This window comes from Molothrus aeneus, chromosome 3, assembly GCF_037042795.1.
Source record: "Molothrus aeneus isolate 106 chromosome 3, BPBGC_Maene_1.0, whole genome shotgun sequence".
NCBI classification, from domain to species: domain Eukaryota; kingdom Metazoa; phylum Chordata; class Aves; order Passeriformes; family Icteridae; genus Molothrus; species Molothrus aeneus.
Window position 1 is genome coordinate 43769054 of NC_089648.1, and position 26311 is coordinate 43795364.

The 26311-nt window shown below is 34.7% G+C and overlaps 1 protein-coding gene across 1 annotated transcript in view; it reads left to right on the plus strand.

The window, feature by feature from the left end:
• The window catches only part of RYR2 (ryanodine receptor 2), a 384696-nt gene that overhangs the window by 166959 nt on the left and 191426 nt on the right, over positions 1-26311 (plus strand). Inside the window, exons 8-11 of the mRNA XM_066546800.1 lie at positions 3683-3782; positions 7185-7281; positions 16905-16979; positions 19969-20125. Coding sequence (XP_066402897.1) covers positions 3683-3782; positions 7185-7281; positions 16905-16979; positions 19969-20125 — 429 coding nt within the window. The remainder of the gene's footprint in view (positions 1-3682; positions 3783-7184; positions 7282-16904; positions 16980-19968; positions 20126-26311) is intronic.

Below are 26311 nucleotides of genomic sequence, written 5' to 3' on the forward strand. Positions count from 1 at the left end.
AATAGAAATGACATGTCATAAGTAGGAAGTTAAAAAGTGTTTTTGTTTCTAGAGACTGTATTTAGTTAAACCTCTGAATTTTTACTGAAGTTTGCTAATTCATCAGGTTTTTGATGCAATTTTTTCCCCTTCCTAATTAAAAAAAAGAAAAAAAAATTAAAAATGTAAAGGAATATAGTTTGTTTTGTTACTTTTTTGTTTTTCTTTAGTTATAGATACAAGTAGATTCTTGTGCACCTGTTGTGGGAATGGTGTCTGTCCAAGACTTGGAACATCTCAGAGGTTCTTGGGTCAATTGAGGATAGGTGCCTAAATAGTTTGAAACTGCTTTTCTGTTGGGATCAGTGTAGTAATTTTAAGTCAGGAATCAAGGGCTGTCAGAGTGTCTGTGTACAGGAAAGGAAATAGCTTCCATCTATCTCTGCACCAGCTGGTACTAAGAAATCTGAAGGAGTGTGGTTGATGCTGTGGTTGTGCAGTACTTAAACATTCTGAGAAATGCAATGCTTTATACATAGTTTTCAAAATCTACCAGTAAATAATATTTTAGCTATTCTTGCTATTTCAAATGGCCTGAGATTGAAGGCAGAGTTATCAAACTGCAGCTAATATTGCTAGATGAACTATCAATATTGGCACACCTTAGCCAAGAGGAAGCCTGAAGCAAAAATTTTCCATTCTTTATATTTTTGTCTTTTCACATGTGCATGTTTTGGAGAAGAGAAACTTTCTTGCAGACTGTGAAATTTAAAAGCTCTAGTTATTCAGAGCTCTTGTAAGTGCAGCTATGCTGCAGCAATCATTGCTGGAGGGTTCTTGTAGAAATTACCATCTGATTCCCAAGCTCTTCAGTGAGCTTAAAAACACTGTGTTCATTTTGAAGACCCAGGGACAGAGTTATGATTATGTTCCTTTGCTGCAGAGCAGTATAGAGTTTACAATATGTCATTAAATTCAGTTGGGAAACCTGCAGTATTCTGAGAGATGGGTCTTGAACTTTATCCTTGAGTTAAACTGCGTGTGGACTGTAGTGATAACTCATATTCATAAAATACCATTATTTAAATCTGAAAACCCTATTATGGGTTAAATGCTGGTTTAGGAGATTATCAGTCTATCAGCAGGGAAGATAAATCTACCTCTTTGCTTGAATTTGGACCAGTGCAGAAAATATATTATTTGGTTGAGACAACCTGCCTGTAGCGGGGAAGACCCATATGGAGATTAGACTGGACAGCAAGATTCCTGAACCCAACATATTTCTGCTTTTCAAATGCTACTACATACCCAAATACATGCTATGCATGTGGTCTTCATCAACAGTGGCAAACTTCTACTTCTGCCAGATGCACGGATACGCCAGCAATCAAATCTCTGTGTAGCACATTTGGAGGCTGTTCAGCACCAGTCTGAGTGTTATGTCCACGACCTGGACATCATGTTACTTGTTTCATTTTGATAGCTTCATTGTGCTGAAAGTAGGAAACCAAGCAGGTAAACTCCAGTAAGTTATCGACAGAAAGCAGATTGCTTTAAAACAACATTTAGATAGTTAGAATATAGCAGTAAAAGCTTAGGCAATGCCAGGATAAATAATGGCATCTCTAATATTTCGGGATTTTTCAATGCATTTGACATAACTGAGTTATTGGAAATCCCTTAACAATGTATTTTCTCTACATGGCAAAAGCTTCCTTTTGCCGTTTTCTATGAATTTCTTTCCAGAACACCATAGTTTATCGAATTGTAAATGGTAGGACCCCTGCTCTCAATTGTAAATTTAAGGATGCTGCAAGGAATCTAGGGAAGTGAGGATAAGAAGGGAATTGCAGAACATACTCTGCTTTGGAAGTTGTATGTTGTATCATTTGAACTATATTTTTTAAAGTTATAATTCACTGGTGACTCACCTTGAGACATCTGAATTAGAGTTGGAACTGGAATCCAATAAATGGATAAAAAGTACAAATACTCTGAAGAGAGATGTCAGCAATGTATTTTTTGTTCAGTGTCCTCTCTATAAAAATGTAACACTTATTCAATTGATACTACTATGTGTGAAAATAAGTCAATTAACATGTACAGAGCACACAGTTAGAAGAAGTGCTCTGTTGATGCTGTAGATGACAGAGGAGTTCTCCTCCTTCTCTTTTGTCTATCCTGAATGAAGTGTTTTCCTTAAAAATAATTTTCCTGCTTTGGTTGAATTGCTGGTTGCCACTAACTGGATCTATGTGGTGATCTTAGAAGAACCCTAACAAAATAAAGACCCAAAGGGCAAAAATAGAACTGGAGCTGTGCTGCAGATCCTAATCTCCCATCATGGCCTGCTGCAGTTATATAACTTATAACCATGTTATAAGTTATATAACTGCAGTAAGTGAAGAATAAAAGGCAAAGAACTTGTTTGTTCACTAATGTTCTCCATGATGTGCTGAGTGGCACTGGTGCAGTGTAAACATGGCTTTTGTGAGAACTCTTACTTTGTAGGTCATTAGCTGTTATGGCACCCTTCTAAATGAGCTGATGTTCTACTTCTTGTACTTCTGTACAGCCAGGAGGTGTGCAGTCAGGAAGACAGAACTTTGCACGTGTCATGAGAATCTATGCTCTTCTGACTTCCACTGACATTTTTGTCTTTCGTATCATTAACTAGTTTACCCAGAATTTGTTAATGTTGGTCACAACATTTGGAAACAGAGACCAATACTACTCTATAAACAGAGTTACTTTCCAGTAGTATAAAATAAAATTCTGATAAAAGCATCTAAATATTACTGCACTTGAAAAATTAGTACCTGGTAATATAAGCAGTATGATTCAAAACAGCTGCTTATTCACAGAATGCTTGGTTCCATAATCTTCCATAAGGTTATGTTGTTTGGCACTGACAATAGAAGTGGCTGATAGTGTGGGAGGGACAAACGTAGGTGCAATACAAGATGCTTTGAGATAAGAATTTTTGAGACCATGTCACTGAACTAAGAGGAATTCACACACACAGAATTTCTGAAAAGACAGCACCTGTTGCACTTATGGCAAAGATCTGCAACGTTGGCAGAAGGTAGGGAGTAACGCAGCCAAAGAGCACCCATTGAATGCATAGGTAGGAGGTGAGCCTTACAAGCCTTACTTGTTTCAGTTCTGCTTGGATCTTGAGAACTTTGTTCAAGAATGTATTTTGTGAACTGTCTTAAGTGACTTACAAAATCAGTAGTTTGTTTATGTAATTTCTTTGACCTAATGGGAGCTTTAAGAAGCCAGTGGCCTGCAAGAAAAATTCAAGTGGTGAGTTACTCTTGAAATGCAGATTAGGGTGATATCCCAATATTCAAACCTCATGGAAATTCCCATTGTATGTGGAAGGAAGAATACTAGAGGAAGAACCCCACAGCATTTAACAGTTAATTCTTCAGAGTCTTCACTAAGTCTACAATGCCCAGCAGCTGACTCTGTTCTGTACTGTTCCTGTAGTTTTTTGGGGCAAATATGCTTTACTATTCTAGCTTTACTTCTAATGTCCCTTGAGGAGTACCCAGGTCGATCTTTGTATTTACTTATACAGTCAATGAGAACAATTAATGTTTGAAAGAAACAAGAGAATGTTTGGTATTATTTTTGTATACTGTAATGAGATTTTCAACTAACCTCAAATAAAAGCCTCCCTCTTTCCTGGTTCTAGCATCTCTCTTATGGCAATGGTAGCTTACATGTTGATGCAGCCTTCCAGCAGACGCTCTGGAGTGTAGCACCAATCAGTTCAGGAAGTGAAGTTGCCCAAGGTAAGATTGACTCAACTTGTATTATTGAAAGACTGATAGTAAATTAAATACTTAAAAAATAAAATTATTACACCAAGTGTTGGAGTGGTTTTGTCCTATGTAAACATTGAATACAATAGCTAAATAAATAAATAAATATTCCCTGAATATTTCTCTGAAAACAGAGGGAAGGTTATACTGAAAGTAACAATGATAGTTTTCTATGTATTTTTGCTGAATTCCAAACAGCTCATTCTAATCTCATTTTGCTAAAGATATGAAAACATTCATAATATGTTTTTTGAAATAGCTTTTGGTCCTGGTTTAATATATTATCTCAAATTATTCTGATGTATGCAGTCATGGCTACATGTTTCTGAGACTGAGTAAAAAATGGGCAAGAGGCTTGGAAGCAGGATGTGAAATCCTAAGACTGAATATGGGAAATAGTTTTATGGGTAACATATGGTTGGAAGAAAAACAAGAGGAGGGTAAAGACAGAAAGAGAACAGCTTTCCAGAACTATTTATTTTCTTTAGGAATTAGGAAGGAGTTTTAATGTAATTTCTAACATTGAAAGGACAAGGATCCCTGAATTTATGCCATACTGGTTCCACAGACAAGAACAACATTTTTCTGAAAAGTCTGTCACAATGTAAAGCTTAATGATTTCTGCTTTCCTGCAGACCAACTGTTTTGAGTGGGTGTTGTAATAGAATCTAAAGAAGGTTAAAGCTTCAGGTCATTTCATTTTGTGTGATTTTTGGATACTGTTTTTTAAAGAGGCAATAGTCTGAAATTTCACATCAATTCTTTTTATCTGGCATATTTTAAAACTCAGTTATGGAATGTTCTTGCAACTTTGCTAATTAAGATATTAGGGAGACCATTGCCATCATCTCTTTTTTATATAGCCATTTGGTTTTTACATATGAGAATCACTCTGCACATACAGATTCTCTGACATGGTTTATAGCACAAACCATTATTAAAAAATAATAGTGCATTGCTTGGCAATATCCTAAACTTTATGGAGAAAACCTTTCTGTTAATGAGAAGAGAAGACCTTTTCCTTTTGCTCCTTTCTGTTAATTCCATTCTCCTTGTCCTCCCACTGCTGGCAGCACTGGTGTGTTATTCTTGCTAATAATCCCAGCAAGGTTCATGTGCTGAGACCACGATTTCTGCTATGCCACATCTCTGCCTGGTGAACTTCACTACTGAGACCTGCCTGTCTCTTTGAGAAGCAGAAATCCACAATGACACAGTGGCATATTATGTACTCATACTCCCAGGAAATAATGAGAAAATGATGTAATACAGTTTTTGTAGCTGTGCATTTATCTGTGTATGTGCCTGCTCTTTGTTGCTATTTTTTCCATTTTCACTTTGCTCAGATACAGACATTATCTTTAAGCTAAGCATGTTTTCTAGAGAAGTTCAGCTGGCTAGTGTCAGAAAGGATTAGAGCTAAGGCCTTATTCTTGAAAAAGTGGCAACTGTTCCTGTAATCCAGTCTTGTGGTGAAGGGAGAGTGAATCTCACACTAAGGCCTTATCTCTATGTCCTCTGTAAAACAGCAGCAAAGCCTGAGAAAATTACCCCAAAAAGAAAGAAAAAGGAAATAAACCTATTTCTGTTAGTATCTGTAAAATGCTTTGTCATATTGATAACTAAAATATGAATGTATAGGAATAACTGCTCTGCAATATCCTCTCTTAATCAAAAACTCCCATTAAAATAGATTAATAAATTAAACTATTCAGTTTAATGAAATTATTTTGATGTGAAAATAATGGATAATTAGTCTGTAAGATGAACTAGGATATTGGAGGTAGTTCAAAGAAAATAATTTGTTTTTACATGCATTTCTGTAAAATTGGCTTATGCAGAAGTCAATTTATTGTTTCAATCAAAACAGAGCTTTAGAGTTAAATCAAGTCATTCTGCTAATTCTGTATGATGAAGTAGATGGGGGTCACTTTAAAGACAAAACCTAAATTATAGAATTATATTGACACAGATCCATGTAAAAAGCAATGTATGTAACAACAGTTCCCTGGGAATACCCTGCTGTGTCAAAATCATAAATTTAAAAAATCAGTGCTAAAATTTGCCACATAAATTCCAATTTTATACTGATCTCAAAGGTTTAAAAATTATATCCTCAAATATTACCTGATATACTCAGGTAAAAGATGTAATGTAGTTTCAAAATAAATTCTTGAAAGGTGTTCAGTGTGACTGAAGGGTCTTCAACACCATTTCCCCATAAAGATCTGTCTTACTTCACAGCATTACTTGTTAGTGTAGACATTGCTTCAAAATATAATTCCAGGTATGACTTTTTAAAAATCTTGTTGCTGTAACACTAAAGCCAAGGATTTATGTTATGGCATCCCCCTGAAATGTAGAATTTGATATTAATTGTTTTTAGCAAGAAGAGAAGGAAACAAAGAAATGTTTACATTTAGCTTGTCAGACTAAAAAATACCATGGAATTGTGCTTAAAACCTACGAAGTTTTAGGATTCTTCACTTGCTGATTATAATACAATAATTGTAGAATAATATTAAATTATATTTCTTTTTAATGTCACATCTCTAATGCAAAAAGACTGATGAAAAAAGATCTATTTTGTTAACGTCTTTACTGATTCAAATTATGGCCATATTTTCAGCTTCTGGCTGCTAAGTCCTGGGACTTCAAATATTGTGATGATGCTGTGTGAATGGTCTATGCCTTAATTTGTGAACACACACACCTGTAGACTGTAAAGCAAAGTGCTTGGCTGTGAACCTGCACATGCAGTGGAAGTATTTGCAATATAGGAGTTTCCCTTTGGTGTCCAAATAAATCATGATTATTGTTTTGAACTTTCTGTGAAGTAGAGTTTGGAGTGGATCTTTCCAGAAATTTTTCTCACAGAGAACTTCCAAATACTCCAAAAAAGTGCTTTAAAAATAATGAACTAACTAAATAAGTCTTTGATTTTGTATTTTAACTAGAATTCTTACCCTAAATAAAATGAAAAGTGAGTAGGTAAGATGCAAGAGTTTCCCACTTTTACTGTTGTAATCTGGGAGAGGAGTACTTGATTCCTTGTTTTGGTTGGCTCAGTCTTTTTCTGAGTTTTGGTAACTTTGTAGGATTCCCTGCTTGTGGCTTCTCTTTATCCTGATCCATCCTTCCCAAGCTGCTGACTTGGAGCTTTTTTCACTTGGCAATGTTCTGTGTTCTAATGTAACTGGCTTCACAGAGTATGAGATATCTTCCCCTTCTGGCTCTTTTTTAAAAAAATAATATAAAATTTCAAACAGAAAAAACTGAAATCAACCTGATAGTATTTATTACATATTGAACTGTAGTTGCACATGTTACTGTATTTAGAGAAATGAACTCGATTTTCTCCCTTTATTCAAGGATACCTGATAGGAGGGGATGTTCTGAGATTATTGCACGGTCACATGGATGAATGTTTGACAGTGCCTTCGGGTGAACACGGAGAAGAACAAAGAAGGTAGGTTTCCAGCTTATAACAGAATCATAGTAATGAATCTTGCTGAATTAAGTGTCAGTCATAGTAAAGATGCTTGAGAGATGTTGTGATGATATTTATTACTCATAAGAACAAGAATTGTTGAGATAAACTTTGGATATGAGCCTTTTGTATTTTCTTTTCCATATTGTTCAAGTCTGACTTCACTTACCAGATGTAAAAGGAATAGTGATTTTTTGATAAATTATTGTCCCTTTTCCTGATTTAAAAGCACTGTGAATTAAATATGTTGGGTTTTTCATTACTGTTTTTTTCTGTAATTACAAAAAGTTCCCCAGGACAGGGTATGTAAGAATACTGCCCAATCTTTCAAAGCAACTAATGCAGGATTAATCTCAGGTCTACCTGTCATGGCAGTCTAGAACTTGATTGTTATTTTCTTGACTCAAGGAATCCTGGAGTGGAAGTAGTGATGACAACCTGGTCTGTGTCTCTCTCTGTTAACTAAGAAATCAAAATAGTGAGAAGACTGACTCAATGAGTGGCATGTCTCAGTGGAGTGATTGCACCGGTCCTCTTTATTTGCTCTAATAACATATGCCCTAAACTTTCCAGTAGGGCAGTGTGGTATAATTTATTTGTACCTTCAGGCTAAATGTTGCTAAATGTTACTAAATGGTATTTTAGAATAGTTTGCTTAATGCAGCATATTAGATAGCTTCATTTCCATTACAAAGGAAGTGCTATTCATTAACTTACTCATCAAAATGAGTTTTCTTGGTTTGCAAATAGAAATGTGTTTTTTATTTTATTTATTCTCATTTTTAAAGATAGGGACAAGATTCTGGAAGCTCTCATCGCAAAATTCTTCTATGAATTTTTAAATGTTAATGAGAAATGAAGTTATCTCAGAGTTTTCTTATAGAGTTGGTGACCAACACTTCATGGATATTTCTAACTTCAGACAAGGGAACAGTTTTTGAATGCATAAAATAGTTTTTAATGCTGATACTTAAAATGTGATCTGTTCAGGTTTTAATTTTAGTTACCATGTGAGAATCATTACCCCTTGATCACTGCTATTATTATTCTCAGCCTGAAACAGGAAAACTTAAGGTGATAAATTAATAGGATGCTATAGTGTTTGCTCTTACATCAGTCTAAATCCTGCAAAATTCCTTTAAAAAATGTAGTTGCAGAGTAACTTCAGATTTATGGGGTGATCAAACACTTCAGTAATGAACTTCAGTGCTTAAGAACACACTAAAAATCTGTCTCTTTTCAACAAGCCTAACATCATATGTAAAACACAATAATGGAGTGTGAAGTTGCAAATTAAGAAAAAAATTGATTTGTTCAACTTGTGCATTCGCATGGTGCATTTTTCTGTCCTATAGTATGGGAAGAATATGGTTAAATTCTTAATCTGCAGAGCAGTGCCTGTAAACAAATTAGAAAATTGTATTTCTTTCTGTGGTGTCTGCGGTGTTCTGTATTTCTTTATGCCTTTCTCGTATCTGTCTAAAACCCCAAAAGAAGCAGAGCTACTAGGCAACAAATAGGATGTATGTCTTTGCCTTTATTTTACCTCATAGCAATACTGAGAAACATTGCTTCTATGTGCTTCTTAAAAGCAGATTTGATCTTCTGAAATGTACTGTTTTTCAGGAACTTTCTTTGATAAACAAGCAAAATAAAAAATAAGTTTGTTTGTTTTCCGTAGTCTCATTTCTGCAATTTTTCTATTTTTCTGAAGTATTTAAAAGTATTTTTAACTAATAAACCTAGAATATAATCTATGTTTAGTTTTAATTATATGGAGTTAGTTATAATCACTCTGTAACCCATGTTTTCTCCTCTTGAATTATTAGTAATTTTAGCTATTGCTTAAAACATCTCTAATTCTATCTCTAATTAATACTGTTGCCTATTCAAAATAAATTGTGGCTCCTTTCAGTTTTGAATATGTATGCATGCATCATTTTGATGGTTGTGATTCAACGTCTGACAGAATTATGTGTAAATATATGTGTAATTTCAGCAGGTAGGAAATTTTAAGACAAATTATTTTTCTTTAATTTGAGTTTCAGTTCTGTAACATTTGCACATGAGGCATAAAATGATGTGTGATATGTTTGAAGTACAATAGTTTCATATCATCCTGTCATTGCCTCTTGAAGTAGTCTGATTGAAGACAGATTGTGATTTTGTTTGGTTTGTTTTGCTCCAGCATACACCTGAAGAGCAGGTCTGCTCTGCAGATGACAGCATAAAGGAGCACTGGAAGTACCATCCCTGTTATGACTCACTAATTCCTCTATCTCATTTTTATTTTTCTGCAGAGGCTTCCTCTTTATGCCTTTTCAAATAGATAAAAGATCAGACAATTCTAAAATAACGATTTTATTCTATAATATCACCTGGTATCTATTTCAGGGAATAAATAAATAGTTTAGACATGAAGTATCCTCCTAGGCAGTGTCCAAAAATAACTAGTTTTACTCTATTCTTAGAACATTGATACAATTGCAAAAGTTTCAAGTATAAAAGTGCTTCAATGAGTACCAGGAGTTCAAATTAAAGCACGCATTTTCAAGATGTTTATGCTCTTGTACATATGAGAGTTGGTACTCTCACTTGGCACAGTGGAGGCCTATGAAGCAGTGACAGTGCAGGCACTGTCTTCATGATTACAGTGCCTAACAAAGCTTCCTCTGAGTCAAGATCATCCAAATCTACACTGGAGGAGGCCTACTACAGTGGCAGAAGGAGTCACATAAAAAGCTTATAAAATAATTTTCTGCATCTCAGTTTTTTTTTCTGAGTCTGTGCTGTGTTTCCTTGCTTAATTGTTGAGCTTGTGTGTCCCTCCATGTGGGCCTTAGATTGTGGTACAGTGATCCTTATAAGGTGGGTGGGACTCATATTGTGGAAGAGGGACTTTGCTGTTGAGTCAGAAACCTAACTTTCCCTTAGGATGCAGGTTTAAGTAGAAGCTCTGTGAAATTGCTAGATTAAGTTTGCTTTGTAATCAAAAAACATTCTAATTGGAAGCAGTACAAATGAAAAAGTTTGTCATAATATGATGGTTTACTTGATATTACAGTAGAGGAATACAGCGGTATTATTTTAAAAATGCCACAGGCAGGGTGAAATACACCCTGGTAGTCTTCACTCACTGGCCCAGCCAAAGAACAAAAAAAGGAACAGACAAAAGATCAAGTACATACATTTTCCCTGAATTAAATACAATTTGCTGCATATTCTAGTTAGGTATGTTGCTGTTTTAAGGCAGCTGGTTTAAACCTTATGCATAGAATCCTTAAACTGTGTTTTTACTCTTCAAAGTGTCTCAGTTATGTCTAGCAATCTAGACCAAGTTTTGCAGAGTAGCTCTTTAAGTGAAATTTCAGAAGCATTTCCAGGTAGAGTGAAAAATAGATACAGACAGACCAGAGAAGGCCTTATATTATCAGTTTGGTGTTGCTAAGGTGGTTACTTTGATTTCCATCTGTCTTCAAAGCCAGGGGAAACTTCTGCAGCAGCACAGTAGCTGGGAATCCATATTTATCTTGACTCCTTTTCCTTTAGTCTCTGTCTGTGTGGTTTGTGATGTAGATCCCATCATAGGAGCTGATATACCCAGTTTGTCAGTAGGAATGAGGCAAACCCACCACAGTTTCCTTGATTTATGTATGGTTTTTAAATTTAAATAAAGGATTATATAGTCTTCTTTTACCACCTCCCTCCAGTTTTATAGAGGAGAAATTGTTAATTTTTAATACTACCTTTATTTTGGTTGGAGGGTCATATATGATTATCCAGCAGAAGATTTAAATCACTTTTTGTATTACAGGTACCTTGAAATGGTCTTTGCTTTCCTTTGACATATTTTCCTGTTAAAATTCTGACTTTTTTTTTTCTTTTTTAAACCTGTTTGGTAATTATAATGTCAAGCCTTCATTTTGAATTTATAATATCAAAGGAATGAATATATTTATTTTAATTATGATGAGAGTTGTTATTTAGAGCATGTATATATTAAAGTGCTTCTGTGAAGTTGCTTTCCATTGGTTCAATCTCTGAAAAAAATATTAAAAATATTCATAATAAGTTTATCACAATTTAATCAGTCAGCAGTTCCCTCCCCCCCTTTCTTTCTGCAGTTCAATTAAGTGAAATCGTTTTACACTGTTGACATGGTTGTATTATGTGTATTATTTTTAGTTTCCTGCAGAAATGTAAGCTGGTTTTAAATACAGACATGACTGTAGAGTTTTGGATTGTTTTCTTGTGTTGGGGGGATATGTTTTGTAGTTGTGTTGGGGTTTTTTTTTGTTGTTTGTTTGTTTCTTTTGGTGGTTGGTTGGTTTTCTGTGTTTTTTTTTTTCATAGATGTCCCCAAAAAAGCTTATGGCAGGTAGTAGAACTATGTAATCAAAATTATGTGGTGGGTTTTTATTTTTTGATTGGGTTGTGGAGCTTGCTCTTGATTATACCACCATCTTTCATATTCTTTTAGAACTTAAATACTTCACAAAAGTAGGGCTCTTATAGTCATAGTTCCCAGTCTAGAAAGGAACTATGAGGGTTTCCTCTGCAATTAAATTGCATTTTGATTTGCAATATGTGCTTTAAAGTGATGATTGCAGTGCAATTTGGACCCTTCAGAAATATTTTATTATGGAAAGAAATTACCTGTGACCGAGAGAAAAGTGCTCCTGGCTTTTCAAAGTATCATTTGGGCTGGAGCAGACTCCAGTTTCTCAAACCATCCATTCAGAATAGGCCTTCATGGAGGAAGGGATAAATGTAGCCCAATTTCAGAAGCAGTTTTACCATTCCTACCTTTGAGACTTTGTTTGGGTGAAAAATATTATGTTAAGGCTTTTGTAAATTACATTGAACACTTAGTCTCAGGGATGGACAAGCTTTTAAAGTGACGGTCAAAATCAGTATGACTTAGCTAATCCCTTGGTTATTTTCCATGCCATTCTCTGACACCTTTTCTTACGGCATTATGCACTAATGAGGTCTGTTGTACCTCAGAAAATTTGGGATCCAGCATGTGTGGAGCATGATCTATCACTAAAATGTGAACTCAGAAAGTTTTCAATCAGCGTTAAGTCAATAACATTTCCCGTGCACCCCAAACACCCCTTGAGCCTTGAATAATGATGGCTGTGCTTTTAAAAATTATTTTGAAAACATACATAGAGATCTTCATGACTGATTTTTCAAACTAAAACCAGGCTTGCCTGTCATTGAGAGGACTGGAAAAAATTCTTTCACTTGAACTTTGACATTTTATTTGGATTTATTCGTTTGTGTGTGATCTAGGTACACTTTCGTTCTTTATATTGCCCTGGTTCATTCCAAGCAACTGAGATTTGTTCAATTATTTTCTTGGTGTGGAACTTAAGATTTGCAGTTTCTTCAACCAAGATTACTTCAGCAGTATCAAAAAACTGTCATTTAATCTAACTTCTTTTAACCTCATTTAATTCCCATTTGTAGTCAGTGAGTTTCGGTGAAATGATTGCCCTCTCTCTGCTGAACAATACTTTAATAAGAATATAAATTCAATAGTGGTTCTCCAGGGGGGTTGACACGTGGTAGTCTATTTTAAACCTGTGTAATTAATTCATGATTGAAATTAAAGATGATAGATTCAGATATGGAGCTTTTTTATTGATGTTGACTGTCTCTTTGCTCCTGCATCCCCTCTTGGAGAGCTGGACCAGAGCGCTGAGAGGGTGCCAGGGAGAGCAGGACCCGGTCCCGCCAAGGCCATGGCGCTGTCCGTGGTGCTGCACACACAACCCAACCCAGACTCGGGGAGAAAAATGCCATGTCCACTCCCAGCTCTGGTTTGGATAAAGGCGAATTAATGAAATGAACAACATAGTCAGGAAAAGGATGGTGTTTTAAATTCAACTTACAGTCATAGATCAGACCAGAAAATGGCTTAATCATAACAACTAATTAACTAGAATGTTAATAATACAAATTTACTGAAAAGTCTCAAAGGTTCTGAATTGCTTATAGATACTTTATTTTGAAATTAAGGTGGTTAATATCCTTAATCTATACATGTAGAATATATGGATAAAATGCATGGGAAACAATAGAAAAAAATGTCACGAATCAATATGGTGGGTATGGCTCTGAAGATACAAGGTATCCCAAGCTTTGAGGAAAACTGACTCATAGATTGTTGTCCTCTCTTATTTTTTTTCATCCTGTCAATGTAAATCTGTAGTAAATCTAGATAGTCAGAGAATTTTTGTGCATTACTTCATGTCATTAAAAGCAATGTTTCCTTTGACCTAGCAGTACCAGTACCTGATATGACCTACTAGTATCAGCTTCCAGAAAAATTGAAATGTTTTGAACCATCCTTCCTTTTCAGCACTGGACTGTCATCAGAAGTATATTAAAAAAAAAAAAAAAATTAGGTGCATCGCATCAAATAATGATATATTGAGCAAGTACTAAGGAAGTTGGTTTGAGCAATCTCAGAGTAATTTACTACATTTATTTTTATGAAAAGAACTAAAAATGAGCTTCCAATTCCTTAGCATAAAAACTTTTGAGATGGTATGGGTTATAAACCTATGCATCTACTTTGGGACGATGTTCAGCATGCATGCTGTTATGGTAAAGGCAAAGTGCCTCGCCCTTCATTGAAGAAATCTTTTATTCATCCTTTTTTAATCATATTTTCTATAGCAAAGACAGTATCTAGTTAAAAACACAAGGGCTTACACCCCATTCTAATGCTTTGTGCCTTGGTTTTTTTTTTGTGTGGCATGTATCTTCTTTCCTGTTCTTTCAATGTCTTGCCATTTCATCTTTTATTCTAGTTTTCAGGCTTCTCCTTTTGCTGCCTTCTAGTGATTCTTTATCCCTAGCCCTCCAGTCACCAGTTCTCTTTCAGTCGTCCTCCAGATTGTTGTAACTTGTTCTTTTGCTGAGGCTCAGCTTCTGCCTCTTTGGCTTTTGTCTTTAAGGTTCTATTACTGTCTTTTAGCCTTTACTCCCTCTCTTGCTGCCATACCTGGTCATTCATATGGAACTAACAGACAACCTTAGAATCATTTTTATTTCCTCTAGTAAACAGCTCATATGTTTTTATTTAGGATTTCTTCTATCTCTTTCCCATTTTCTCATCTTATTTGACCATTCTAAGACTGATAGCTCCACTTTGAAGGAAGAAAGTAAAAAAATAATTGGATAGACAGTCATGTAAAAGTAAACTACTTCATCCATGAGAAGCCATTCTTTTAAGGGTAAAATGGGAGGTTTTTTAGATCTTTAGCATTACAATGACCCAACTATATGTAATCCAAAACTAGCTTCAAAAGGATAATCAAACTGAGAAACTGGTGACAGCTTTGGGATTTCCATTGTGAGAAAGAACTTAACCTCTGAAAAGTAAAAAGGTACCAACTTAGGAATGAAACATTATTATGAAATTAGACCTTTGCTTCCACCTGATTTTTTCATATAATGAATGACTTGAAAACTGCTGAATAAAATTAAATTACATATTATGCAATATGCAAGTGCAAGGATTCCAAATGCATTTTTGTGAGTGCAGTTCATATTGAAATAAGCCAGGATGTAATCAGAATGTTTCAGCTTTAAAAAAAACCAACAACCACCACCCAAGCTACCCAAAGAAACAACCCACATCCTCCCACTCTCAATCCAAACCCACCAACCAGGGTGACATCTGAGCTATTATTCTTGAGATATTGCCACATAAATCTAGTCTTGGTCTGTTAGCTGCAGGAGAAGAATTTAAACAAATACCTGAAGTGCAAAGAGAATATCTGAACAGAGAAATAGCTAAGTTCAAGGTTCTTTAGCAATTACATTTTACTGTAATAATAAAGGTAAATTTCAATTAAAAATAAGATTGCATTTGAATTTTGTTTCCTTCAGTGAGAGGGAAATGACTGACTTGCTAGCTGCTCCTAGCATCACAAACCATTGCAGCAAATGGCTGAGATAATACTTGGAGAAAGTGGATATAAGGTCAAGGGGTGAATATTGTACATATTTATATTCAACTTCTTCTTGTAACTTCTTGCTATGTGGAACATGTACTGTAGTTTCTATTTATACCTGGGGTCATGAATGTTCAGTGTTTCTGATTCTGTAATTTTAATGAGATGTATTTATTTTGTGTTTGGACTAATTTTTGCTCTTGTATGGTTCATCTTTGTTCTTTCACAATGTCTGGGAGTGTTTATTTCCATAATAGTTCATTCAAAGATGAATTTTAGCACATATATACTTTCATGTATGCTTAACAGTTCTGAGAAACATATTTTATTTCTTTTGGTTTTGAACCATTTCTTTCAATGCTGGGTCTTCCTCTGTGTTAAATGTTCAGTCCTTCTGTATTATATCCACAGGAGGACTTTGAAAGGTAAAGCCTAGTAAGTAGTATGTACTTGATTCCAAAACTGTAGTTGTCAAAAATTGCTTTTAGCAAAGAATGGGGAATGCCTACAATTTTGTTATTAATAGTCCCTTAAGTTATGCTGCTGGCTATTTTTGGTGGTGCCTGATCTTGACTGAAGTTCACAACATTTACTCAAAACATTAGCTCTTCCAGGATCTATAAAACTAGGCCATTGTTTGGTAGTCTTCTCTGAAATGCTTGATCTGATAAGCATGGTGACATCACTTCTTTGCTTAAGTGACTCTTTTATGTATTTTCCCAAAAGGAAAGGCCTAGGCTTTTAAATTCTGTCCATGTCATAGGGCAGAAATATAGGTACAGGCAGGACACAATCAAAGAATGGCTCCCTAAATTTAGAATGGCAATGCTCACTTTCCTTAGTGTTTATTTTGAAGCAAAACAGGGTTATCTGCTCAGGGCTTTTGGTTACCATAGGTCTTAACCATGTTGTACATCTAATATAGATGACTTATCTGTGTGTAGAATAATGGAGGAAAAAAATATATCTTTTTTAGGCTTAATTGACGTTTTTCTAGAGATACTTAGATTTCTGGTTATATCCAGGAATTTGAGAGGTCATTACATATAAAAGTTTGTAAATAAGAAGCTGTTAACATCTGAGCTGTATGAAGACTGTGTCACTGTGGTTGTTATATCGTAGGTGTTTATGGTATTAAAATAAAGTGCTAAATAAGTATATCTTCAAAATTCAGTGTCATAAGTTGCAGTTATTTTAATAGTATAAGCTCTGAAAAAACACTACCTTTCCTGGGAGATACATGCAATGCTCACAAATCTTAATCATTACTTGATACTCAGTTTTTGTTAGAATCTAGAAATGTTGTAATTATCAGGTTAATGGTACTATTTTCTCCCCTGGATTATTTATCCTTAAAACACTAGGAAAAATGTCTAAGCAAATGCTGTATAAACCTTGTTAGTATGAATGTTACAATTATGGATGCTAAGGACAATTAAAACAAAATTTAAATAACCAAGTCTGCAGGTTTAATTGACAAGACTGGGTTTTGAATCTAATAACCTTTGAATCTGACAAATTCAATAATTGTTTTGACAATCTTAAAATGAGAGATGTGGTTAAAAGAACAAACACATATGATGATGAATTCTGCTGAACATTTAGTCTGTGCCATTGCTTGGTTTTCAGAACTGTCCATTATGAAGGTGGTGCTGTGTCCATTCATGCTCGTTCCCTTTGGCGACTAGAGACTCTAAGAGTTGCGTAAGTAAAATCTATCTCAGAAAAAGAAGGACATTTGGCAAGACACTTTTTGAATAGTAAGAGCAATCCTATAAAATCAAAAGCATAATTATAAATCCAGATGAATAAAACTAAAATAGTCCTTTAAAATGCTTTATATGACTTTCATTGAATATTAAACAAGTTCCTAGAGAGAGAGTGTGTGTTTTGATTATTTTTTAAAGTTGTTATAGCTGTCAGTGAATTTACAATTTACATTTTTAGCACATAAATGACAAAAACAGGACTGATTTCCTTAAAATAAAAATCACTTGTGACACTCCTCCCCCAGCTTGTTTAAGTCATTTGGAAGACTTTAAAATAAAAAATTTAAAAGAAAAAATTCAATCATGATTTATTGGAAGTGTTGGAGTAATAGTAAGGAATTGTGCCTTGTTTGTTAAGGTAATTGCAGTGTAAAACTGCATTTAAATCATATTAAGATATGTGCTCATGATAAAGTTTCTAGTGAGGAATAAATGATTGCTCTTTAGAGATTAAATCAGAGAAGCTTATGAAAAGGTTACATTCCAGTGATGTTGTTTTCTCTGTGTGCATTTTATTAATAGGATGACATTAAATGTCAGTGATAGGGCAGTGAGATTTTTCCTTTGGACTAAAGTGGACCTTGAGACAGTGATGACAACAATGAAACTGGAAGGATCTCTGGCTTTTTGCTTTCCCCATGGCATTTACTTCCCTAATAAGCAGTACAGGATTTACGTGGGGGTTCAAGTAATGACAGCTTTCTGTTATGACCATCATATATATCACTTTGACAGGCATTGTATACAAACTCCTGAAGGGTAAACATTTGAACATACATGACTGAAAGAAATTGTAAGAATTGTCCTAAGAATTATTACAAAGGGAGTGGTTGTCTTTCTTCTTAAAAACCAGGATTTTCTTACCAGGAAAAAAAAGAACCAAATAAAATCCCAAGAATAACACTCTCTCCCTACACTTCCCTCACCAAACTATTTTCCAGTATGATACTCTAATTGCCATATACATTCACTGCTGTATTGCAGTCCATTAATATTCAGGCAAATGCTTCAATTTGTAGCTTTGTGTATGCATGCCTGAAGTTCTCAATCAGTTGTAGTCCTTCCCAGAATGACTGCAGATATGCTTTGTGGGTTCTGCATATTTCTAAAGGAACAATTTTTTTTCCCTCAGCTCTGTTCATTATTAGAGATCTCTCATAAAAAATTGCCTGGGCAGTCTACATGGACAGATGCCCTTGGGATGCCCTGCCACGGGACACCAAATACTATTGCTCAGCATTACTTTCTTTCCCAAAACGTGGCAGAGTTCATGCTCACACACTGCAAAATATATTTTTAGTAGCCAGAAATGGCTTCACAAGATACTTCCTGCTCAAAAGGCTTTTTTGTAAGTGCACATGAATTGGTATTTTTCCTATCCTGCAGGCATGAACTAGAAGCATGGCTCAATTATGCTACCTTTTTTTTTTTCTTATGGTCTGTAGCTATTGGGGCCAAAAGAAAATTGAATCAGACAAAAGAAAAGGCAGCTCCCCAGCATGACCTGTAATATAAAAGGTGCAGAACCGATGTAATTTACCAGACTCGGCAACACAATAGCTGAGATTCATGACCTGACATTTTACTGACTGGAGAAACAGAAGTTATGCTAGAACACTGGACTCAGATGTCCTTTTGTGGAGTATATGGACTTTGCTGTGCAGAAGACAGAAAAAGATAAATGTGTTTCTAACATATAAAGCTTTCCTATTTCCTTCTACCTCAAAGCTCCCTCAATTTAAACAGAATAGATTCTAGATTAAAAAAAATAAATAGTTGAGGGCAAAAAAACCTTTTTATTTTTGTGTTCTCTCTAAAACCAATAACTATAAATGTTTAGAAGTTTAATCACTGAAGTGTAATAAATCCTGTTACAAAAAAGAAGCATTTTAAAAAATGCACTTTGAAAATGTTTGCCAAATTGGTTTTGCATACTTTGCATCCAGTATGGCCAACTCTAAAGACACATTTAAACAAGTGGATGTTGGTGTTAAATAGGTAAGTGCTTTAACCTGCTGCATCTGTGTGTCAGGGAAAATGAATTTAAGTTAAACCTGTGTAAGTACTAGCTAAAGGGAATTTCAGACTTCCATGTGGATACATACAAAAACATATACATAGATATACAGAATAAATACATGATTTCCTCTCCAAAATGCAGCATTCACATACATCTGAAGTGCAAACTTTTGCAGATATATAACTGAAGAAAATTCTGTCAAGACTAGAAAAAGTTGTGAAAGTTTTCCAATCTGAAAAGCCTTTGTGAAGTACGTACTCCTTAGTAGCCCCTACACAAGGAATTAAACAGGAAGAGCAGCAGGGCTGAATTTTCAGTTTACAGCAAGAAGCTGGAAAGCTCTGACCTGTAATTTAAGGTGAATAATTTTTGGGGAGCTTAGATAAGATAAGCTTTGCCTTTCTTCCTTCTATAGAATATGAAGAACCTGGGCCATATTTTGCTTAATAACTTATCGTATTTATTTTAGGAAGTTTTCTATTTTTTTTAGGCATTTTATTTTGCACAACATTTAAAGTGTGCTTAAAATCTGGTGACTGCTAAAAGGTCTCTGGGAGAGTGAAGAATGGCAGCTGCTGGTAGATGAAATGTTGGAGAGGGAACTGGCAGATCTAAACTCTTTGTGTACAGCATAAGCCTCCTTTCCTGTAGGCGGTCTGTACCTTCTCTCAAGAGGAATTCAGTCTGAACAAAGACAGCTTGTGCTAAGAAGACCTTAAGATTATTTATTAGAATGGTTTTATTTGGGATAATCATGAAGTAGCCACTTTCTTGCTGATAATGCAACATGGAAATTTTATATTTTGTAGCAACTAGTTGGCAATATATTTTACTTTAAAATATTATTGCCTGTAGTTAAAAAAAAAACCAATTGAAATAAATGTTTCTTTATGGACTCTCTTAGGTGGAGTGGAAGCCACATTAGATGGGGACAGCCATTCAGGCTAAGACATATAACAACAGGAAAATATTTAAGTCTCCTGGATGACAAGAGTCTTCTTCTTACAGACAAAGAGAAGGCAGATGTAAAATCTACAGCATTCTGTTTTCGGTCTTCCAAGGTATGGAATCAGTGCAGCATTGATGTTACTAGTAGTAATTCCAATCTCTTTAGAAAGCAAGATTAAGATACTTTCTGTTTGTTGTGATTGCATTAATTATTAAAAATTAAAAAACTGATTAGAGAATACAATGTGCAGTATAATGAATAAATAGAAAGCTTCTTTTACCTTACATTCTCTATGTATTGTTAGCTGTCTGTCTGTTTGTGAGTTTCTTTTTTTTTTCGTGTTATATTTTGATGTTTTGTTGTTTTTTCATTGGTTGGGTTGAGGTTTTTCTGTACTGCTTTCCCACTTTTGAGCAGTATACTCATTTCTCATTTGTTGTTCTAATTAACTTCTCTGCTGCTTCACTGTTTATATCTGCTGTCTGACATAGGAAAATTTATAATATTGTGAGTTACTGAAATTAAATGGGAAATTCAGGATTTCTCTCAGCAGATACTTTACTGTAGTCTAATATGAAGTTACCAGAGTTTGACTTTTCATTTTGACAGCTTCAATAAGCATTTTGAGTTTAAACCAGTACTTTTGTAGTGGGTAAATAATACTCTGATAAATTCTTAAATATCCTTTATTTCTCATACTTTTAATCTGTAGCATTTTGTCTGAAAATTTTCCAACAATAATTTTGTTATTGTAAAAACTGTCTTCTAAAATACAAAGTAACAGTAAACAGAATTATACAATAACTTCTCGTACCATTGAATTTATATATATATTTTAATTATTTGCCTGCTTGGAAAGACAAGAAAAGAAAAGATACCCAAAAGAAGGCATATAGCCTTTTGCAATTTGATTACAAAGAACCTCTAGTTTAAGGTGATGATTTTGAGATCCAGAAAATATATCTTTTTTGAAACCAATTAGAAAATCATAGAAATGCTTAAATATTTTAGGACAATGCAGTGCAACCATACTGGGAATTTCCTGTTGCAGCTATTATAGATTTCAACACTTGAAAGCAAGAGGAGTAGAATAATTCACTCACTGATTTTTAAGATGGGTTGTCAGCAGGGATTGCTCCAAAAAGAGTGGAACAATATACTATTACATTGTTTATTTAGTCCAAAAAATACTCGAAGGCCAGAATTTTTAGCAATAAAGAATGTCAGTCACCTGTTGAAATGGATAAGGTGGTTTGTCTCTATTTTTTATGTAGCACATACACATGTGCTTTGGAGACTAGGTGATGTTGTATTTGAAGTTTCTTCTTTTTATTCTTTTTTCCCAGTCTGAATTTGGAAGTCTCATTTGAAATTATTTTGAGATTTTATATTTTGAAATGGTTTTGTTCTGCCATTCTCAAAATGAAATGTTAACATTTATTTTGTTTTTAGTGGCCAATCCTATGCTGAGCAGAGCAGAGACAAAAGGCTCTGGGGCAGGTAGAAACTTGTTATGGTAATCAATTCTTTAAGTAATGAGAGAATTTTAAGAGGGGTATATAAGCTAATCAGCACATGACAAATATAATCATACTGCTGTTTAAATATGGATTTTCAAAGAAATTGGAAGTCTGGAAGATCATATTTGATGTAAATGTTGTGGATATCAATATTAATTTTAACAAATGACTTACCTGGAGGAAATTATAGATATACCACAGAGGAGGAGGAGGAGTAAATCTTTTGCTGAAGATGAATTGAGTCTGGATGCATTTCTGTGTCACGTGCTTCAGAATGACCCTGCTTAAGCAGGGAAGTTGGACCAGATGACTCAGTGTGGTTCTTTCCAACTGCCCATTCTGCGATTCAGTCTCCTGCTCGGGACTTGTTATAGGAGTGTCATGTTTCACTTTATTAGGCTATCAAAAACTTTAGGTGCCTTCCCTCTCTGGGAAAGAGTATTAAAAAAAAAAATTCAAATTATAGGAGTGCTAGAAAGGCTTCTGTAAAGAAGGTATGCAGATTTAGGATCTCTTTTCCTCTGAGTATGTTTGAACAAACCATCCAAACTTTCATTTATATTATTGTATGTGCTTAGCACTCAAAAAAATTAATCATGGATAAGAGGGAGCCCCTAATCATCTTTATTGAGTACAGACCATAAAAACCTGTGGGTGTTTCAAGTAGCTGGGTCTTTCTTATTGAAATTTCATCCCTTTTCTTGCCACAGTCATAATTCCTCCTTGCAGTAGCTGGAAAGAAGTAGGAAGAATTGTGAAGCTCTCAGTTGTTGCACAATAGCAAGTTTGCTTTAAATAGGCAAAAACAAACAAGGGAGAGGAAAGTGTTAAAGAATCAGTTCCTTCAAGCATGTGAGTAGATAACTTCAATTTCTGTATGAAAAGCAGCTTTCATGTTTGCAGAGATACTGCTGAAAATGTATCACCTGCAAACCTGAAGATTCACATGCAAGTATAGAGGCTCAACATTTATTTTTATACCCTATTTTTGCAAGGGCTCATCATCTTAAACATTGCCAGTACCTTGCCAGTGCTTCGTTTAAAAAGTAGCCCAGAAGAGAACTAGAAAGCTAAAGGGTTTTAGTTGTTTGTTTGTTTTGTTTTATTTCTTTTTTATGAAAGCTTGAAAATATCAGAAAGTGTTTCCAAAGAGCACCCAGAAGATAAGGGCTTTCTAAGGAGCTTAATTAACAGTCACTTAATTTTTCTTTCTGGTAATCAGCCTTTGTTCTCTGGTTATCATATATTACCCTAATAATTATCATTAAATGCAAAATATATTAGTGTGACTGTGGTCACAAGAGTTTTCAGGATGAAGAAGAGACGAGAATGTTGACTCCATGATCAGAAGGTTTGATTTATTATTTTATATGTTACATTAAGACTATACTAAAAAGAAATAGAAAGGAAAAAGTTTCTTGAGAAGCTAGCTAAGCTAAGAATAGACAAGAATGAATAACAAAGATGTGTGTCTCAGACAGAGAGCAAGAGCCAGCTCTGCCATGAGTAGTCAGTAAATCCAAACATCCACAGGAGACCAATCACGGGTCTACCTGTTGCATTCCACAGCAGCAAATAACCATTGTTTACTTTTGGTTGCTGAAACTGCAGCTTCTCACAAGGAAAAATCCTAAGAAAGGATTTTTCATGAAAGATGTCTGCGACATATTAGCCTTTCAAGAATCTGAAATTCAGAAAATTTTTTTTTCTTTTTTTTTTCCTCCAGTAGTTCTGCTTCATTCAGCACAGGATGTCCACAGATATCTACAATTTATTTCCCAAACATACGGCTCCTTTAATACATTTTGTTTGAAGAGATCAAGTTTTGTGGATTTTTTTTCTCTTCCATTTACTCAATATTGATTCTTTTTGATAAAGAACATTGTTTTAATATCACTACTCCACTGAAATAAGGTAATTTTACCAATTTAGTAATGTTTGTACATTCTGTACCAAGTCTGTTTTTCCTGTCTGTATTCTTTTCCAGTGGACAGGAACACATCAATTTTAATAAAATTTTATGGCTTGTATTTTTATGCCTTCAGCTTTTTCTTTCATCTTTTTTCTTCTAAAATTTAATGGAAATTATATTAAATTAAAAAGCAGCCATAAATAAGTTTCTTGCAGTTGGTGAGGTCTTAAAATACCAGTCTTGAATGTGTACCACAGAGAGTATGGGTTAGGTTGGATGACAAGAGGTAAAGTTGAAAGGACAAGCCTTAATCAAGGTAATCCATTTTGGAATGTTATAAGGAATTAAACAGAAACATTAGACTGAAATAGTGGTTAAGGTAAGACTTCATAGAATAATTTTTCAACATTAGAATGAAATAATTTTAAAAAATTGTTCATTTAGCCCCAAACAGAAGTGGGAAGATTGACTTGTGCTCTTGTATGCGTGGAATAAACACTGTTTATAAAGAGAACAGCCTTCTGTAGAAAATCTGGCCTATTGTTCAGTAAGCCTGTTAATTTCCAATGCATTCTTGGTTTGCATTACTGAGATGGTTTACAGACTGTTGCAAAACCCATTTGTTGCTGTTTGGTCCATTGTAATAAATGAAGATTTTTGATCCTTGTTTAGACAAGGCTAGCATCAGAGAATGGATCTAGATTACAAATAAAACTGAAGAGCATCAGAGAATGGATCTAGATTACAAATAAAACTGAAGGTTTTCTTTGTAAAATGTAGGAAGAGTTAGCAGATGGTTCAGTAATGACAGGTTACATATGTGGTAAGAGAGTGGCTGGAAACTTGTACCATGTAATGTCTGTGCCAATGCACCATTACTAATTAGCAACATGGTGATTTCTGATATTTTTCAGATCCTCATTTTTGCTGATGAGCTATTGTGCTGTAGCTAATGAGATTGATTCATTGTGTGTACTTTTTCAACTACCTGCTGTTTATTGATGTGAACTGAGCACTCCATTCAAATCTTCCCCTTTATAAACAATTTGTGGTTCCTGTTCGCTCCCACAAAAAGCTCAATGTGTTGAAGCTTCCAAATGACTGGTGTAATGCCTGCTGCCCCCACATCATCCTCTAGTCTTTTGTTTCTCTCCTACATGTAATTCAACTTCGACACTATATAATAGCTTTCCTGGCTACTACATTTATTTTGCAGAGCTCATTTTAATGGGATTAATATCAATCTGAGCTTTAAATATACACACAGAGATACATCAGTGAGAACAGAGATCTTCTTTGACAAATTGTTGGCACTGCAATTTTTATGCAAATTAAATTTAATTCTAATTGGAATGAATATTTCGGTATCAAACCCCTTCACTTTCTCTTACAGTAGATTTTAACAAAGAATGCAAAAATATGTTAAATGAATAGTCCCTCATCTTATTTATAGTGCTTTATGAGAAAATTTGTGATTTCTGGTATTCACAACTAAAGAAATTAATTGTGAGACCTGAAAAAAAGAAAATCTTACAATGTAGAAGTACAGTATATGTTCACAGTATCTTCTAGTTATAAAGGGAATTCAAAAAACTGGAACTTGAAATCAGGATCTAATTTATTTTTTCCCACATCATAATTTGTTTGCAATGTCATATTATAGGTAGCTTTTCAATTTCCTACTGTTAATACATTCAGGTTATTTGTGCTAGCTTTTGAAAGAATTGAATACAACATTTAGAGAAATTATATGAGAAAATAATAGGTTAATAAGGAAATAGAGGCACGCAATAACTCATATTGGCATCAGATTATTAATAAATCAATTACTACAATGTATCAATGGACAAGACTTTAATAAGAATTTCAGCACTTAAGAAGTGCTGAAAGTCATTTAGTAGGTAGTGAAATTAACATCTGTATCCAGAAACAATCAGAAAACAAACTGAATTGGTCAATATATTATATCTGAAAATTTAATATAATGAAAAGGAATAATAAGAATTTCACCTCCATACTATTCTACTTTTTTTTTCAAATGCTTCAAAATGAGTTCATGACTGTAGGCTGAAAATCTAGTTACAGGACATTTCCCTTTACTTAAAAAAGGCTTTAAAAAAACCTTTAATAAGGTAGAGATTGTTGTCTGTTTGCATACATGTAGGGAGAGAGAATATAAGAAAAATAAAGATAGTGTACAAAGTAATCTTACCCCTAAAGAGTTGCAGCCTGGCCAATTATCAGAGATTAGGAACAGGCCTGACTTCAACAGGCCACAGCTATAACCCATGAGAAGAAGAGTGCTGTAAAAGAGTGGGTTGGTTGGTTGAGAAGGGAACTGGAGTCAGTTGGTTGCTTTGTGAAGAAGAGTCAGTGCTCTTAGGAGCTGCCTGGGAGAGACACCAAGAAGGTATGAAAATTTTGCAATAGGTGACAACAGTATAGAACCCCTTCAATAAGGTGACAACATATACAAACCCCAATCTTTCTCAACTTTTATGTGAAACTGTCTTCCCGCATTGTCAGGGGTAAATGGGTATGAAGTAATCACTTTTCTGATCTATCCTGATGGTAGACAGGTAGAACAAGAAGTTGTTTTTGTCACACTATTTGTAACATTACTCTGAGTAGCTGCAGGAAGATGCTTGTCATCTCCTGCTGATCAGGAGAAGCCCAGAATGTTGAAGCTGTACCTGGTTAAGGGGTTTATGTTGCATACAGAATGTACAGCCAAGAAGGTAAATCTGCCAGTTGAACTTTGTTTTTGGAGAGATTAAATGGATCATCTGCCAGGAAGCAGGATGCGTGGGCTGTATGTCCATACAAGTCTGTTCAGAAGTAGTTTTTGCTTAGGAGAATTAAGCAA